General features: G+C 41.2%; 2 protein-coding genes across 3 annotated transcripts in view; one reads left to right on the top strand and one right to left on the bottom strand.

Moving 5' to 3' along the window:
• Window positions 1-6,487: 6,487 nt before the first annotated feature.
• Window positions 6,488-14,229, bottom strand: LOC146962157 (uncharacterized). Of its 2 annotated transcripts, XM_085771076.1 has the most exons (6): window positions 14,134-14,229; window positions 13,091-13,143; window positions 9,820-12,827; window positions 8,673-8,813; window positions 8,065-8,145; window positions 6,488-7,392 (listed from the first exon to the last, which is right to left on the bottom strand). In XM_085771076.1, the coding sequence occupies exons 3-6, from the start codon at window positions 12,812-12,814 to the stop codon at window positions 7,274-7,276; spliced, it is 3,336 nt and encodes a 1,111-aa protein (XP_085627202.1). In that variant the 5' UTR covers window positions 12,815-12,827; window positions 13,091-13,143; window positions 14,134-14,229; the 3' UTR covers window positions 6,488-7,273. The 2 variants fall into 2 exon arrangements, with proteins under 2 accessions (XP_085627202.1, XP_085627201.1); XM_085771075.1 differs by lacking the exons at window positions 6,488-7,392; window positions 8,065-8,145 and having other exon boundaries at window positions 8,604-8,813; window positions 9,820-12,824.
• A 376-nt stretch (window positions 14,230-14,605) lies between these two features.
• vsnl1a (visinin-like 1a) overlaps window positions 14,606-17,295 on the top strand; it is a 35,667-nt gene continuing 32,977 nt past the window's right edge. The window contains exon 1 of the mRNA XM_085770148.1: window positions 14,606-14,889. The gene's annotated coding sequence lies outside the window, so the exon portion shown is untranslated. The remainder of the gene's footprint in view (window positions 14,890-17,295) is intronic.

Genomic DNA, 17,295 nt, shown 5'->3' with positions numbered 1-17,295 from the left:
CAGCTCAGCGACTATGTGCTTTGGCGTTAACGCACGCTTTGAATATCTTCTTGTTTAATCAGTCCAGTGTGAATGTGTTACTGAGTTTGCAGACCTCCGTGTGCCAATCAAAGTCACGAAATCTCTCTTTGGACCTCACAGATTCTGATGTATAACAGGCTGATGATTTATTTATTTTTCTTCACATTTGGCATATCTGAGGAGAAATGTACAGCATTTAGATTCATGCCTGAACTCTGGGAGACAGCTGGGATACAAAAGGCCAGTGTTCAGAGTGTGGGTGGATTAAAATGGTACCGGAGCATGTGCGTAATGAAGTACCATAATGGAATTATGAGAGATTTTGGCACTTGTAAATTCAGGCCATTACTAAATTGCCCCACCTACATTCTTTTAGCTGATAGGCCCTGGCCCTGATTCAGACTCCACACACTCATCTGGACTTCGCCTCACTAAAATAACCACCCGCCTCATCGTTCGCCAGCAGATTCTAACCATGCCCACAACAGCACTCAATGTTATGGAGCCTAATGATGATTTATTGTATGGCAGAGACTGTCCTGTGTTCTGACCTACAAAGCCAAAGCAGTGGAACTGTGAGAAATAGTCATAATTTAGCTCCATCCATCCACAACCACCTCTGTGGTACGTACGGTAATGGAAGTTTTAGCTTTTGCTTCAGCTGTGAAGAAGAAAATCTAAAGACTGCTCATGACCTTTTTGACATTAAAACTATTAAAGCAGTTAGTTGCTCAAAGAAGCAGATGTCTAGAGATGACATATACATACTATACTATAATGTATTGGTAACACTTTACAATAAGGGACCCTTAATTAACGTTAGTTAAGCATTAATATATAAACTAATGTGTTAATTAATGCTGAGTAATGCATACATAATGATAACTAATTACATTTTTCAACTTATATAACTTAATAATGTATTAACTAACTTTGAGTAGTAAACATTAATTAACTGCTTACTAATAGGCTACATTAATTAATGTGTTTCCTAATCCTAACTAATACATAATAGTTATAATGTACTAAATAATGTTAATTAAGGGAGCCTTATTGTAAAGTGTTACCAACATATTTTTCCAGGACTGTTGGACATTTTTCACATGCAGCCTTTGAAGATAGATGAATTATGATTTACTGCAAGCACTCATTGATTGTCAACCTTGGGAAAACCCAAATTAAGAAATGCAGAAGCTTGGGAGTATTGACTAAGTGATCTGAGTAGAAAATCAACATGACTAGTGCATGGCTTACATGATACCCATCATATTGGAGTTGTTACTTGAAGCTTAATGCTCATCAAAATATAAGAAACCAATTTTAAGTTCACAGAAATAAACACAACACTGTCCATAAGTTTATAGAGCAAAGTTTCATGTGTCAGAATTGTGATTATACGATCAACAGAGAGAATCTTGGGGATCAAAAATGGTGATCCAGATCTCAGTGTTGCCAATACAGACTTCATCAACACTTGGACAATGGCAAAAACTCAGGACCACTCTCCCACAGTGTGACTGCTGCTATGACCTAAATCATCCAATCAAAATACCACATGAAATGATGAAGAGAACAATGGGGAGCTGAGTGCTGCTTAAAAAACAAAGGCTGGAATTTCACATTGTCCTCTTTTCCCTGGCTGCAGACACCTCATCATCCTCTTCTGAGGCTTCTCGGTGCATCAAAGCGCCGGCACCGTGGTCAAAGCCTCGTACTTTTATATCCACATTCTCAAAACTTGAGAGCGACACCGCAGAAGTTGCAAAGTGATAACATGCCTCTGCTTGAACCTATTTACGACACAGCGCGACAATTCTGCAGCAATTTTCAAAGCCGTAGAACTGATATCATATAGTCTGACACAAATCAGATCGTGACGAAGGTTTTATTAGACCCATTTCTGAACCTGTAAGACTGTTACTCCTGCAGGGTATAGGCACAATTACACATGTTGTGATATTTGAAAATGTTTTTACCACACAACCTGAATTTGTCTTCTGTATATCTGACAGAAAACGTACTTCCTTAGCGCGTTATTACATCATGTACATCTATGAAATATTATTTTGTTCTGTTTAGTGCCCTGAAGAATTCCTACATGCTGTCCATCACACAGACTGCCCCACAACAGTCCCACAATGCAACACATCGCATTTTATAGGTAGAAATATTCCCTTTGTGCATCATCATGTGTCAGTGAATATGCACTATGATGGCTGCACCAACTATGGAGTCAGTCAGCTATTCATTGTCTTTTATATATGATGTAATACAAACAAAGGTGAGGTAAACTCTCTGTGAGAATCAGTGTGAGGAAACAAACTTTTACCAAAGTCGTTCATTGAGTCGTTCCCTGTGCAGACCTTTAATAAAACAGGACAGCCCTTCAGTCCACCTGTGACTCTCTAGTCGATCTCAGCTCCGTCATGAGTCACTAAAGACCAGCTTCCTGTTTATTCTACCAGCGCCACTGTTTGTCGCGCTCAAACAGGTCTCCTGTCCAGTCAATGCCAATTTAATTAGAGCTTTCCAGGAGCGAAGCAAAAACAATAACGCAAAGTTGTGTCATAACACTCGAGTGTGAAATCCTCTTATTGTCCTGCCTCTTGGCCCGCTAGCCTTCATTCTGCTCTGCACCACAGCAGAGATTACAGTACTGTGCAGGCAGGCTGGAGTGAAACGGCAGTTGGGATGTATTTCAAGTGTTCACAAGCGCTCTATTTTGTGAAGCCTGGGTGAGATGAATCAAGTGTGATTCGACAACTTTAAATCCCCCCCCACCCCAGCCCCACCCCCCCCTCTATTTCAGTCCTGGTCCACTGCAGGCTCTCTGTCAGAGCTGCTTTTAAGTGATATCCCATCAGATTAAAAAATGAAGTGTATCATGCACTTATGGAGTAAAAAAAAAGTGCCCATTAAACCACATTTGTGGAATTAAAAGTGTGTTGTTGTGGTCACTTTGGTAGCATTACAGCTAAAGTCAGTAGTGTGCAGGGGCAATGGATATTCCAGTGTATTTTTAGTCTGAGTCGATCATCTGATTCTGCTACTGTGGCTCAGTGATTGCTATTGATTCGCAAAAGGCAGCAAATAGATGCAGGTTTAGTCTGTGTGAGTGAGTATACATACAGTGCTGTAGTATGCGTGTGTGTGTGTGTTTGTGTTTGCTTTGAGAAGACGCTGTAGTCTGCAGCAGAAGGTTTGATATCACAGCTTCTCCTTTGATAATAATGCAAAGATGTATCAGCTAATGTGCTGACTCAGCAATCCAAACGATCTTTATAGAGACAGACAGATACCTTTAGGCCTCAGTGTGTCTAGTCTACTGTGCACGACAGTGGAGAAGATAAAGCTCAGTTTTTTTCTTTACACAGCGAAAACAAGGCAATATTTTTATGTTAGATTCACATTTTTCTCTAAAAACGGCAGAATCCCTCACATTTTTCTTCTTATTCCCTGTGTGAAAGTGTCCCGGGCCAAGGACATATATCAGACATTCACAGCCTTGTAATGATCGCTCTTGCTAGCCCTTTAAATATTGAAGACGTATCGCCTGATGCCCATTAATTATCTTCTAGCTTTCCAAGGTTTCTAAGTATAGGCCTTTGTGGTTCTTCCTACACAGAGGGGCCATGCACATGATTCAGTGGGCATGAAGAGAGGAGGAGGCGTGTGGAGTCTCCATCTTCAAGGTCTCTCCACAAACATAATGACATTACTTGGATTCTCATGCTGGGACAATATCTGTCTATTCATTCGCTAATGAAAATAAACAAATGTGCTCATTCTTAATGCTTTTAAATCTTGGTTGGTGGGGAGGAAAATTAAAACTCAAAACTACAGGAAGCTTCATCACGGTCAGTGGCGTTGTTATAGGCCTACAGTACATTTTGGATCCCACGGTTATGCAACTTTCTCTGTAAGCGAACTGCACAGAGAAGCCTTTGTGAGGAGAGGGAGGAGTTCGTCTCTGAGATCTTAAAAAGAAGGAGATAACTTCTGGCTCCACTGGAGTCTTTGAAGTCTCTGCTGTTTCTAAAGCTGTGATGTCTCTTTCATGTTACATAGAGAGGCAGTAATAGGAGGCCTAATATCACATCTAATGGAAAAGGGAGTGTTTTTTGTAATGATAATTAATTTAATGTATCTGATAATGAATCTATAATTAATGGACCATTAATGTCCATAACAGCTAATGCCCTGTCCAGGCTATACCCTGACCTCCCCCAAGGTCAACTGGATTGGACCCCACCCCCCTGCCACCCTAAAAGGATAATAATGGTAATGAATGAATGAGTGATTGATAATGTATCCCTAAAAACAATGGATTAACCTCTACCCTCTCCATCAAGTTCCTTTAACCTCTTTAGACCTCACTTTGCTTGTTATTGCCAACGACCTTGGACAAATAGGAAAAACAATAACCAGGTTTTTTATTTTCCATCATGGGAAACACAGGGACAAGTCCTGACAACACCCACACTGCACCCTGTTGCCTTCAGGTGACGGATGGAGCAAGTTAAGGGGGAGAAAAATCAAATATGATTTAAAAACTGTCAAATGCACCCTATCCCCCTTACTGTAGTTACCATTGCTATGCCAGTCAAGCTTTCTGTTCTTGTACGGCACGCAGGCTGAAGCTACATGTGGCAGGCAGTCAGCATCCTCACCAGCTGATCATCCAGGTTCATTGTAATACTGGAAGCAGTGCAGAACGAGTTGGCTAGTTAGTCCAGTAGAAAAGAATTTTAAAAATCACATCACTCACACAAGATTACAATGTGTAAAAGCTGTAATTTTGCTTTTTTGCTATATACCTGAACAGACACTGAGGTGACTGGTGTATTTCCCAATTCACAAAAGTCTACATTGAAATTTACAAGCAGTATGTAGGCCAAATCATTTGTGAAGCAAAAAAGACCTTTAATAATAATAATATGGTTCATTAACAACAAAACTGTCTAAAATTAATCTCCCACTCTCATGAAAATGCATGTGGCAGCACCTCATCATGCTTCAATTTTGAAATGTGACGGTTACGTAAGAGAAGTGCATAGGTAACACACTCCGCTGCACTTCAAGTGAAGTGTTACTAAAGGCAGAGGATTACTGGCTTATGTGTAATCAATAAGAAATAACAATAGATAAAATGCTGCTGTTTTAGCAGCTGGAATGAAAATCTGAATTCATTAAAGACACTGAATGGAACATTAAGTTATTAGAATAACATAAATTGATATATGAATAATGTATTGGGAAGCTGCCAGTTTGCAGGAATAAAAACTGTCATTATGACTGAGTGGAATAAGTTTTCAGATAAATGGGGGAAATATCTATATCAATATGAAGATTAAGCCCTGCAACAAATCAGCAAACAAACTAGGCAAACACTGTTCAGACACAAGTAGCGCTGAAAAAGTCATTATCAACCAAAATAAATTCTCATTCAACACCCCCCAGCCATCACAGACTCGCCCTGATTAAAAAGGCAGATTGAATGTGTAGCGTCTGAATCCAATTATTTTTGGAAAGCTATACCGTGGCGTTGTTTCTTTTTGATTTGCACTTGCCTAACTGCCAGCTGAGGCACCTTAGTCATCGTAACAAAACTCTTATATTTGGTGAAAAGTGTCTTGATTCAGAGGTGTGATCAGATTATGACAAGGATCTATTCCCAAAATCCTAAAAGAAACAAACAAATCTTTTGTACTATGACAGAATATTCTGAGGGGACTGCATCCAACATCAAATGAGCTGGTTTTAAAAGAAGAAGTTGCAACTAAATTGATAAATATTGATTTGTTCTTTTCATTTTGTTCCTTATTTCAAAGAGGGATTCAAAGCAATAAAATAGATCACACAACAAAGCAGCCGGTAGGTTTAGTAAAGAGGCCAAAGAAAACTAAAGACTAAAACAAGTTGTCTTTCATTCTGTTTCAACTTGTGTCGACCAATTTAGTGCTGCCCATTTCCACAAAGGAAGCACAGATAATATGCTAATGTGCTATTAATTTAAATAGGTGCACTCACTGGATCTGCTGCCGACCTGTCCACCATGCTCCAGAAAACACAGCCTGACTTAAGAATAAGAGAAGAGCTGTCGGCACCTGTGAGTGGCAGCTAAACAAACCCAAACAGCTCTTGATATTGTTGTTATAACTTGAGCTGAAATGTCACTTGCACTGTCTACAACTGATACAACAAGTGTTGACTCCATCAGCTCAGTATCTCTGTACCTGTTGTATCAATAAGTGAGCACTATTAGCTTTTCGGCTAATTTCATCACTTTAGTCTCATCAGAATTTAAAGAAAATGAGGAATTGATTAATCTTCAAAAATACATATTTTTATGCTGAGCTTCAGTAGGAGAAGTTGGTTACTAAAACTTCAGCTGTAATAACAAAAAGGGCATCAACATGCTGAAAAAGAAAAAAGTAGCCTACAGTTGATGACTGCCTTTCAGAAATGATGGCACAACATGAAAAGTGAAAAAAAATGTTCCCTGTTTATCACAATAATTAGCATAGAGCTATGTTTAGCTCAAGATAGAGTCATATACAGTATGTATAGTGTAAACATGAAAAACACATTTTATATGCAGCTATATCATTTATTTCTTGGGGCAAACAGGCCTTAAATTCAAAGTCAACTCCAGCTCACCTCCCACAGAAGTGCTGAAGGACGTTTTACATCCACTACATGTGAACCCATTTAATTGTACTGTAACAGAATTCACTCATTTACTGGGACTAAATACGCCCACACATGACAGGAACAAGTACCATATTGTAACAATACACCTACAATAAAACACATGAGGACCAATTTATGTAACAAACCTGTAATTGTGAACATACTTTACACAGTGTGCAACATATAAATAGTGTTTGATAAAACATATAAATAAGCCAATAAATAAATGATTAAATACATGAATAAATAGTTGGAATGTGTTTCAAGGTAGCATATCCTTTCAGCTGGAGAAAACAGCAGCATGGTGCAGTGAATGTGTACATGTACATGGATATTTCATGGAGTCAACCCTCCCTGAATAAAGTTGCAGCTGAAATGCATAGGAACCAGAACTACTAAACAAACCTGAGGCACACGAAAACCATGAACAATACACTGCAGATTTACAGTGTATAGGGTGAGAAAACAACATCTAAGCTATTGAACATGGCCACAAAAGAGGCTTTTAGGAGCTTCGTTAACATTCATGCACACATCTACTTCACTGTATTTCCTACGTTCATTTGTAAGGGTGGGGGCGGTGTAGGTGTTTGGTCTTGGCTCTCTTTGAAAGTCCAACACGGATCGGCCGTGTGCATGTTCTCATAGGCTCCAGTCTCCTGTGTGGCTCTGGTGGCCCTGCAAAACAAAAACACCAATGGCACAGCGTGAACTGTGGTGCATGCCTTCCGACGCTGAGGTCTGTGGTCTGCAACTCACAGCAGCATCATTAGCGACTTCATCCTGTACTCTACACTGAACACTGGGTATAGATTTGTTTGAGGCCTAAAGGCCCCACGGGGGATTCAGGCTTTTTTTTCTCTGTTAATGGTTCATTACATTTAGCAACAAAAAAATGGATTCCTGATGCTTTTTTTTTTTTCAAGATTACCATAATGCTTCTTTCTCTGCAGACAGAGGAGTCGTGCTATTAGACAGTTTTTTCCCTCAAACGGACAAGGTGAACACACTGCATCTCCAGGTAGGGAGGTTATTACACCGACTCTCCTCTTAAATATTCAGGCGTTTTTACTCCCGACAGACACAGTTGGGTTCAAAATGCACTGGAGACGAGCAGAATGAGCAGGAGGAGGAAGAGCAGCATGACGTAGGCTGCCCTGTCTCTATGATTGTATTGTTTCTGCCTCTCAATTAAAAAAATAATCAGAATAAGTCCAAAGACATTACTGACTAATCTATTACAATATATAAAGATGTTAAATTGACTGTGGAGTGTGCTTTCTATTTTAATTTGGAACTCTCTTAACCCAAAATCAAATCAACCAGTCTTTTGTCCAGCATGAAACTCACTGAGGCTCAGTTCTCCAAGGAACGGTGGACACATGAAGGATGGAGACCACATTGTCTTCCTCTGCTCCTTCTCCTGAGGCTCTGAAAGTAAAATATTGACAATCAGAGACAGAGAGACAGAGCCAAGGAGGACAGGCTAACTCTGTCTTATTTGTTGCCCTGTTTACCCTTAAACAATGTTTTTGCATTCAAGGCGGCGTTATCATTCCACTGCAGTGTATTGAGGGAGGGAAATGAATATTTGAACATTCATGAGAGGAGGCTGCGTCAATTTGAAAAGAAATCAATAAAAGTAATTGTATTTCCTCACTGAATTAACCTGGCAGACCTCGTGAAGCCTTTCACCCAACACTCTGGGAAAACAGTGTTATATATAAGACAGAAAACAATGGAATAAAAGAACAGTTAGCTCTAATTAAATTGTTTCTATTTCATGTATTTCAGACTTGTCACTGAAGAAGTTTTCTGGTGTTGGAAACCCACTGACTCACTCTAACTTTAGTTTCTGTTATTTGGTTCTTTTGCTCCTGAAGATTTAACAAGCTTTCTTGTATTTTTCCTTTATTGTTTGAACAAAAAAACTGAATTAAGAAGGGTAAATTCTGAACCTCCGTGTGTCTCTGGTGTCTCCTGGTGTCCTCCGTGGCTTCCTAGTGGCACCTCTTGCTCGCCCTCACAGCTGCCAGTGGTACAAGGAACCACTGGACCACCACCACATGCCTCCAGACTGGGGTCTTCATCAGCATCATCTACACAACAGACACGTCACACATAAAAATAATCACAGTGTTAGCAAGATAGCTAGTAAAGAAAAAACTGACAGCTTAGTCTTCAGCCTCATGGTCATATTCCTTATTATAAAAGTGTTTGGTTTCATCTTAATTCAGCTGACAAGTGCTTTAGTAACACAGTTTTATGCTGAATCTCTTTATGACATGAAGTTATTTTGGTTGAAAAGTAGAGTCGAGGCAGTTGTTTTTTTTCTTAGTTTGGAAAAAACAACAACTTCACTTTCATGTTGGGTTGGACAATTTTAAAGTGATTGATCCAATATGAAATATCATGATATAAATATGATTCTACAGGCAGCAGCACTTGTCTGTCCTTGGGGGGAAAGGATCTACCTTCCTACACCTATACAGCTCAGTGGCCAACAAATTATATCTTGTTTTAACAAACAAGCTGTGGTTTAATGGGAGGTTATATGCTGCAATGTTTTACTCAGTGACTCTTGAAAAGAAGTCTGTTATTGCAGTTGTTTTTGGTGTTGCTCAGAAATGCTTCACTTTCACTATCTACTGGTTCATATATATATTCATATATAATATACTGGCATTAACATTTGTGTGGTGGTGAAGAGAACTCTATTTGCACAAATCTCTAGTACTCTTGTTTCTTTTCGTATTTTGTATTTATTTTATTTCATTTATGAATATATTTCTTGTTTCTTGTATGAAGATAAAAGTTTCAGCAAGAGTAGAACCAAGAAAATAATGGCTAGGGCTTTGTACAATGATTTGTTGTGGTAATTAAATAGTGAATAGATGGTACATAAAACAATACCATTTGTGAATAATGAAACACGAATAGCCAATTAATCAGAATTTCCAAAGGAATATTTGCAATGGTGCTTACTGTTGGGACTCCCCTTGTGGGAGCTGTTAATCGTACTACAACGGTCATGGACCACTGATGTGACTAAATGTATTCATTATATTCTGTACAGTAAAGGTGAATCTTATTATTTGTAATTACCTGACGATGCGTCTCTGTGGTGTCCCAGCTCTGGGCTGCTGAGAGCTTCTTTGCAGTGTGAAGTATCACCCACCAGCATTTCAGCTGCATCACTACCCTGCTCTGGTGTCGATGGTCTACTGTCGCTTGAAAATTCATTTATACTGATGTCAAAGTACAAGTTCAGCTCTTTCAGGACCATGTCGAATTGCTTTTTCATCTCAAACTGAGGGCAGCCACTCACATCACACAGACTGTCACTCTCAGTGGCAACAGTGGAGGTCACTGACTTAGTTTTTAATTCATCCTGGATATACTCACAGGAATCACAGGCTGACTCACAGTGAAGCTGTTGCTCTGACCATGCGAGTGCAATAATATCTGCTTCACAGATGAAGTTTGGCAGGTCATTACAAGTGGAATCACTGCTCAAAAATTCATTTACCATGTTCTCAATGTGGCACTCTAATCTTTCCACCTCCTCCTCCTCTTCCTCCTCTCCGGGTATCTCCTCGTGCTTGTCGCTCTCTGCCCCTGGCATGGAGTGGGGAAGTTGTCGCTCTGATGTTTTCAACAGCTGGCCAGGCAAGCTGGTGAGGAGAGGGCTGTTGCCCAGGCCAGCAGGACCGTCATCATCATCACCGTCTGGTGAGAGATGGATTTTTTCAAAAGTGTCAAAACCCCCCAGCGTCCGGTTGTAGAAAGAGAGGGCAGATGGCACCGGGGAAAATCTGTCATTACACTTTATGGCTGTGGGGTTCTTGTTAATATTTTGTGAATGGCTGAAGTCATGCTGGCATGGCACTACTGCATCACTTGTTGGAGGAATAGTAAAGACTAAAAGTTCATCTCCCTGTTCGTGTTGACTAACTTGGCTTAATGTGTTTTCACTTTTTCTAGTGTTGACCTCCGTCCACTCATGCGACATCCCGGTCATGTCAGTTTCATGTCCATTACATTGCAGCAGACCATCCTCTGTTTTCACCAGTATCTCTGACCTTTCCTGCCCATTGGTTTTCATTTCTTCTCCAGCATTTGCCACTTCTTTTCCCTCCCTTACCTCAGGTGTCTGAGTTAGCCTGTTGTCACACTGACTAGTTTCTCCCTCTGTCCAGTCATCGATGCCTTCCCCGGTCAATATTTCATTTGTGTTTTCTTTATGCTTTTCAGTATGTTTCAGAAAGTTTTCTTCTGACTCCTTTTCTTTCTCCATGTTCGAATATTCATAAGTTTTTATTTGTTCCACAAAACTTGTCAGGTCGTCTTTTACTTTTATCTCAGTTTCACTTTGTGCATATTTGACCACGTGGGTGTTCAGGTGGTCAGGGCTGACAGGAAAACAGTTGGACTGATCCTTCTCTTTCAACTCGTGTCTCACAGAGCTGTGGCTTTCCTGTCTTCCAGGAGGAGAAGGCTTGGTGGGCCTGTGTGGACTGCTGCTGGGACTAGATTTCCATTGACAGCTGCTTTCATTGCCAGTCATGTTGTGTGTTTCCTTGATGGGGCTGGAACAAGCCTGTCGTTCTATGTATGACTGACATAAATCCTCTTTTTCATCTTTGCACTGCTGTGTTGGGCTTTGCTGATTAAACTGCCTGGTCTGGCCGGGAGATGAAACCTCATGTGACAGCCTTGCGTCAGAATCGAGTGCAAGAGGCGTTTCAGTCTCGCAGACTTTTACTGATGGAGATAATTCTACACCTGCACTACTCTCTGAGTTACAGCGTTTCTCTTCAGCCCCCCTGTCAGTTTCACTCCAGATTGCAGGGTCAATTACACTGGAAGGGCCTGGATCATTATCTCCTTCAGCGGGCCCTTGACTGATTCTTACAGACATTGGAGACTCTGTTGTGTGATCAGCCGTCTCACTCCAAGCTATGGCTATCATCTTGCCAGTGGTATTCTCCCCCTCTGCTCCACAGAAGTCATCATCTTCAACATCCTCATTCTCTGCTGCAATATTTTGGGCTAATACCACATCATAAGAAACAGTTGATCCTTCAGGAACAGTGGGGATTGAGTTTTTGCTCATGCCACTCTCATTAACATTGCCTTTTGTTTCCCCATCACAGTCGGCGATGTTTTCATCCTCACAAATCTGGAACTCTGATATTTTTTCCTCATCCCTTACACATTCTGCCAAGTTTCCAGGCTCTTCGGAGTTTGAGTAAAATGATTTCGAATCTGCATAATCACTGGGTGATATATGACTATTACCCTCTTTCACTTCTTTGCTGAAAAGGATATTCTCACTAAATCCAGGCTTGTTCTTCTTCTGATTACTCGCTTTATCTTCAGCAGGCTGGCTGCATGCACCACAGAACCCCGCATCACGCAGAGCATCTTCAGAAGTGCAATCAGACTGACATCTGACCTCTTCATCGTTTAAGTTAAGGGCAAATGCTTGAATTTGATTGACATTATTTTGCACCTGTCTCCCATCTTCATCACCTCCTGTAGGAAAGCAGCAAACAGCAGGGGGCTCGTCCTCCGGTGATTTCCCCAGCCGTTCGCCATCACGGTGACTGGACGTGTCAGCACTGGCGTCGTTTGAAGTGTGAGACTCTGCTAATGCCCCACCTGCCTCATCTAGCAGGTATGAGCCGAGCTTGTCACTTTCAGTAAGTGGAGGCTGCTCATCTTTCCTCAGATGTAGGAGGTGTCTCTCAGCAGTGATAAAACAGACTTCAGACGATCCTGTGTGTACATTGTCAGGGAGTGCGGTAATAGGGTGGACAATTAATTTAGTGTCTTGTGGTTGCTCGTGAGGCTTTTCACCTTGAATATCCCCACTTCCTGCTGTGCAAACTCGCACCACATTCATCCGTGGGGTATTTTCCGATGATGGGGAGTCAATGGTTCTCTGAAATGTCAAAAGCTCAGGAAAGTCAAACAGCACTTTCCCACAGTGGTTGTTTGCCACTGTGCTGTCCGTCCTTGGCCGTTTCGGGGAGACTGGTGAAGTGAGCTCGCTCTCTGTTTGTGGAATGGTATCTTCATGTGTGATTTTCTCCATTTTCTTCAATCTACTGAACCAAAAATAGAAACAGCTTGAGTGTGAACAGCTTCAGAAAGCCACACTGCTCAGATGAATAAATGTTACTTTTTGTCAAACTAGGGACAGTAATATCAAAATGTAGATTTAAGCAAACCAATACCACATTAGAGGGCTTCTCAAATAAGAAAAAAAAGGATGGTGTCTGGTAGTCCTCAGCCTGTACTGCAGTCTACATGTCCATCTGCATAACCACAATGGCTCATTTGTTTTGTTATGGAAGCTACAGTCACTCACCTTGCACCAAACCTGCAGCTCAAATCACATGGAAATAATCTCACAGCGAAGCTCTGAAGGAAAGGAGGACACAGCAACATAATATTCGGTTAGAGGATTTCCTTTACCACAACAGCTTGTTACACAGCATGATGCTGATTCACTGTACAGGGATACAGAAGAGGCTCTGTGGCACTGTCATTGTTCTGACACTTCCCCATTTTAACAACCGCCATTATTTTTTGACAATGCCAGCTTTGTTACCCCAAACACAACAGGCCTTATTCATTTTGACTTTACATGGTGGGGAAAGCACAGGTGTTACTAATAACATTAACAGCGGCTCTGTTCTGTACCAGTAAACCAGGACAGTGTGACAGTGAGCCATGCAGCATGCACAATATCCAGCACACATTAATTTAGCCATCACTAATTTTACAATGTATGCCTGTGCTTTAATTTCCTCATGTCAAAAAAATCTCCTGTCAGAAAGACTTCTCCTGCTGCCATATTTATCCGTCAATCAGGTAAAAGCTACAAAGACGGGTTTTTTTGAGGACACCAGGGTGGCATCAAACATGTGATGTATCTGCATATGATTTTAACTGCAGTGTGAACTAACTTTTTTTTTTTTTACTATACAGCTTGAGTCTCCTTCTTCTTGTTAAGGCTTGTGAGAAAAAAATATAATTTGCCTTTAGTTTGCTGCTAATATTAGCCTCTCTGTACCTGAGTTTCTAAAGCAGCAAATAGCTCTGGGCTTTTAGCTAGCTACAGTAGTAACTGCGAAACATATGACCTGCTATCATACTGTTGTTCTCGTTTTATTTCCTACATTTTTGTTGTTTTCAATTACCAGTTACAGGCCACTTACATTACATAATGTTACCATATGTTGACTTTATGATTAGGTATCTTGTGAATGTGCATGCTAGCTTAACGTTACTGAAGCACTGAGGGAAACAAAGCTCCGTTCACAACTGTAACGTTATTTTCAGCTAAGACATTTGAGGTAGTTTTTACTCCTTTATCCAGCTATCATTAATTATTCCTGCATTACTCACCTATCCGAAAGACTTAGCTGAACATTGAACATGACATTTCCAGCCAGGTGCCTTGGATTAAGTCGCCTAATTAGCTAATGTCTGTGACATTATCTTCAATCTGTGTATTTTTCCGGTGATCCCCAGTTTGGCGCGAAACTGCTCTGGACGATGAGCTGATAAAAAAAAATATGGCCGCTGGTGGTCTTTATAATTCAGACGATGAGGGACTTTAATTTACTTTTTCAACATTTTAGAAGAATAGTTTGTCCCATTTGTCGCGCCAGGTCGTTAGATAATCAGTTTTTTCAGGTAAGGAGAGACCATGCTTGTGTTTGCGATTCTTGCCTTTTTATTTTTGTTAATTCATGGCGTCCACATCCAATAATGACAACTGCACACGGTGAGTGACAGAGGAGAGATGCTCTCTCTCTCTCTCTCTCTCTCTCTCCCCCTCTCTCAGTGTGTGTCTCCTCCTCTCTGCTCTCTGGCAGCAGTCAGTGTGTGTGTTCAGCAGCATCATCCCACCGACCAGCGCCGCTTTACTTTCAGTCGCGGCTCACTTTTGTCCCGCAAAATAAATAAATAAACAGAAAGAATCGCCACAGAATCACACCAAACACCCTACAGAAACCTAAAGCTACCAGTGGGCCGACAGAGGAGCATCTTTAGTCGTCTGAATCGCTTGTTTTTTTTCCCTCCCCGTCTTCCGCAGGTTTTTGTGGCCACTCCAGACATCAGACCGGACTTCTCCCGTTCACTCCGCACTCTCGCAAGGTAGGATGGATGCTGTGGATGATATATTGACTGATGCATGGAAATAACAGTTGTTTTATTCATTGTTTTCTCTGGGGTTTTGTTTGTTTGCTTTTTAAACATAGGCTATTAGCATGATGCAACCCGGAGCGTCCTTTTGGTTTCATAAGAAGAATTTATGTAGCTATTTATTTTCGGGGGTTAAATCCACATAAAAGAAAAGCTAATTATAATAAGGACACATCATTTATCAACATGGCCCCCAAAGCTGTTGTAGCCTATTACTGTAATCCTTGGTCCTATTTGCACGTTTTGCACGCAAATAGTACTTAACAACATTAAGATGATCTGGGTTTGTCTTTCTTGTGCCTTACTCTCACTGCCTACACACACACACACACACACACACACTAGGCTTTTATTCATCAACAAAGTGAAGATAGAGGCAGCTCGGTCAGACTGATTGATTTCTGTCAGTTATAATTAGACTCTGCATGGGATGGCTTGGTAAAACATGGCATGGTGTGGTGTGATGTATCCTGTTGGTTGTTTGGCACTGGTGCTGATGTTGCAAGGGTGTGTGTGTGTGTATGTGTGTGTCCCTGTATGTGTGTGCCTGTGCAGGAGGAAGGTGGGGGTGTGGTGTCTCCTTAATTCACATCATCCTTGTTGGGGAGCTGCTTTTTTTTTTTTTTTTTGCAAATCTGTGCAAGCATGACCACGTCTCATCAACAACCCCCTCTCCGGCACACACACACAGATTCACATCTTGACACACACATTTATAGACAATAAGGACAGCAGGATTACATATTTATCCACTAGATTTGCCAGAATCAAACCCCTAAACTGCCATGTTACAGATCAGATGGTCTCTGGGCTGGGGCTCTGCCTGCCTCTCAAGGTCATCCCCTGTTGGCAAATGATGGTAAAGGGACAGTGTTATGTAATAGCCCACCGCCTGGCTTGGAGGCAGGTCTGCTGCTTGTTACAGGGCTGTAAAATGACTATATGGCTTTGCATCAGTCTATACCTGACTGCTCATATGTAACCACATCTGTTTTTTCTTTCTTTTTGGGCTTTGCTAAAGTCCAGTGGACGGGGAGAGAAGGGGCTATGACTCAGGTTTAGAGTCAGCATGGTGCTCTGCTCTTCTCTGCTCTGCATTGCACTGCAGACTGACCCAGAATGTCTCGTCCCAGACTCGGTCCCTCTCACGTCTTCAGCTAAAAAGAAAGCTCTGACATTTTTTTTTATTTTTTATTATGCACCGGCTGTCTGTAGATGTGAGTAACTGGTGCAAAACATTGCCATGCATAACATTAAGAGCTAACAAGAGGGGGGTGGGGTGCGTTCAGTGTTTCGTGCTAACAGGAGTGTCATCTCCTGCATCCGTCTCAACTCACACCCCAATTACATTCATCTCACTTTCCCTGCATTTCTCCTTAACCTCTTCTTTGCCTCCTCTTTCCTCCCCTGATTGCTGCTGGTGTGCTTTTCTTTACTGGCTGGACGTGGAAGAAATTCCATTATTATCACATTTGTGAGCTGCTGACAAGCGTGGAGTGGAGACATTTTATGCCGTTATCTTATATTTAAAGACATCTTTTTTATTCCATCACTCATTTGTGGCACATTGAGGTTGATGGTGAACGGACACAGGACTGACATGCAGCTTTTAAGTATCACACTAGAAATGTTGAGATAGATACCAGACATTTACGGTCCGTATGGGGATCTGATTCAACCAAACTGCCCACAGGAATCACGCAGAGACAAAACGACTGCCTTTAAAACTGACATTTAAAAACTGTGAAAGAAGATACTCCAACATGCCATGTTGCCACTTGCAACACTTAAAAGGTTGTGCAGTTACAGGTTTTATGAAAATTGAGCTGAGGGGGCGGTCATAAAAAATGTGTGATTTAATTAAGTGCCAGGTCTGTACACCATCGCTAAAGGAGTGCAAGTAATTACACCTTATTATATACAAGCAATTTTTTGGCTGGAGGTACAGTTGTATACGACATGGACCACCAGTAGCACGCTGACACGGTACAGATGCAGATTCTGCTCTGCTGCTTGTTGCATGAATGAAGGAAGACAGTCATGAGTAACGCCTGCATTATGATGCAGTGAGAGCTATTGTAAGAACACCTTGAACGTATCAGAAGTGACTGAACACTTAGCACCACAGAGCTTTCATCAAAATTGTATTCCCTCCTCAGATGTCTTCTGTGTTAGTGTGTGTTAGTGTGTGTGTTGCAGCACCATATATTCTGAGAATCTGCTCATCATGTGTGATGCCTTGAAACGCAGCACTTAAGCTTAATTCTTAATGATTTGTGTTTTCCCAGGATGCAAAGTGCATGCAAACATGCTCAATCTTTAAAAATAAGCAAGTCTTAAACACACGGTGCATATAGT

The sequence above is a fragment of the Trachurus japonicus genome, chromosome 24, assembly GCF_045865225.1.
Source record: "Trachurus japonicus isolate A0001 chromosome 24, Traja_1.0".
Classification (NCBI taxonomy): domain Eukaryota; kingdom Metazoa; phylum Chordata; class Actinopteri; order Carangiformes; family Carangidae; genus Trachurus; species Trachurus japonicus.
Note: the sequence above shows the minus strand (reverse complement) of the source record. Positions and strands in the feature narration are given on the sequence as shown.

Bases quoted from the DNA above. Each gene is read 5' to 3' on its own strand.
- LOC146962157 (XM_085771076.1), bottom strand. From the start codon at position 12,814: ATGGAGAAAATCACACATGAAGATACCATTCCACAAACAGAGAGCGAG. The intron at 8,814-9,819 runs GTAATTACAAAT...TCTGTTGTGTAG, and splicing joins CCACAGAGACGCATCGTCAG to ATGATGCTGATGAAGACCCC. The intron at 7,393-8,064 runs GTGAGTTTCATG...TTTGTTTTGCAG, and splicing joins CCTTGGAGAACTGAGCCTCA to GGCCACCAGAGCCACACAGG.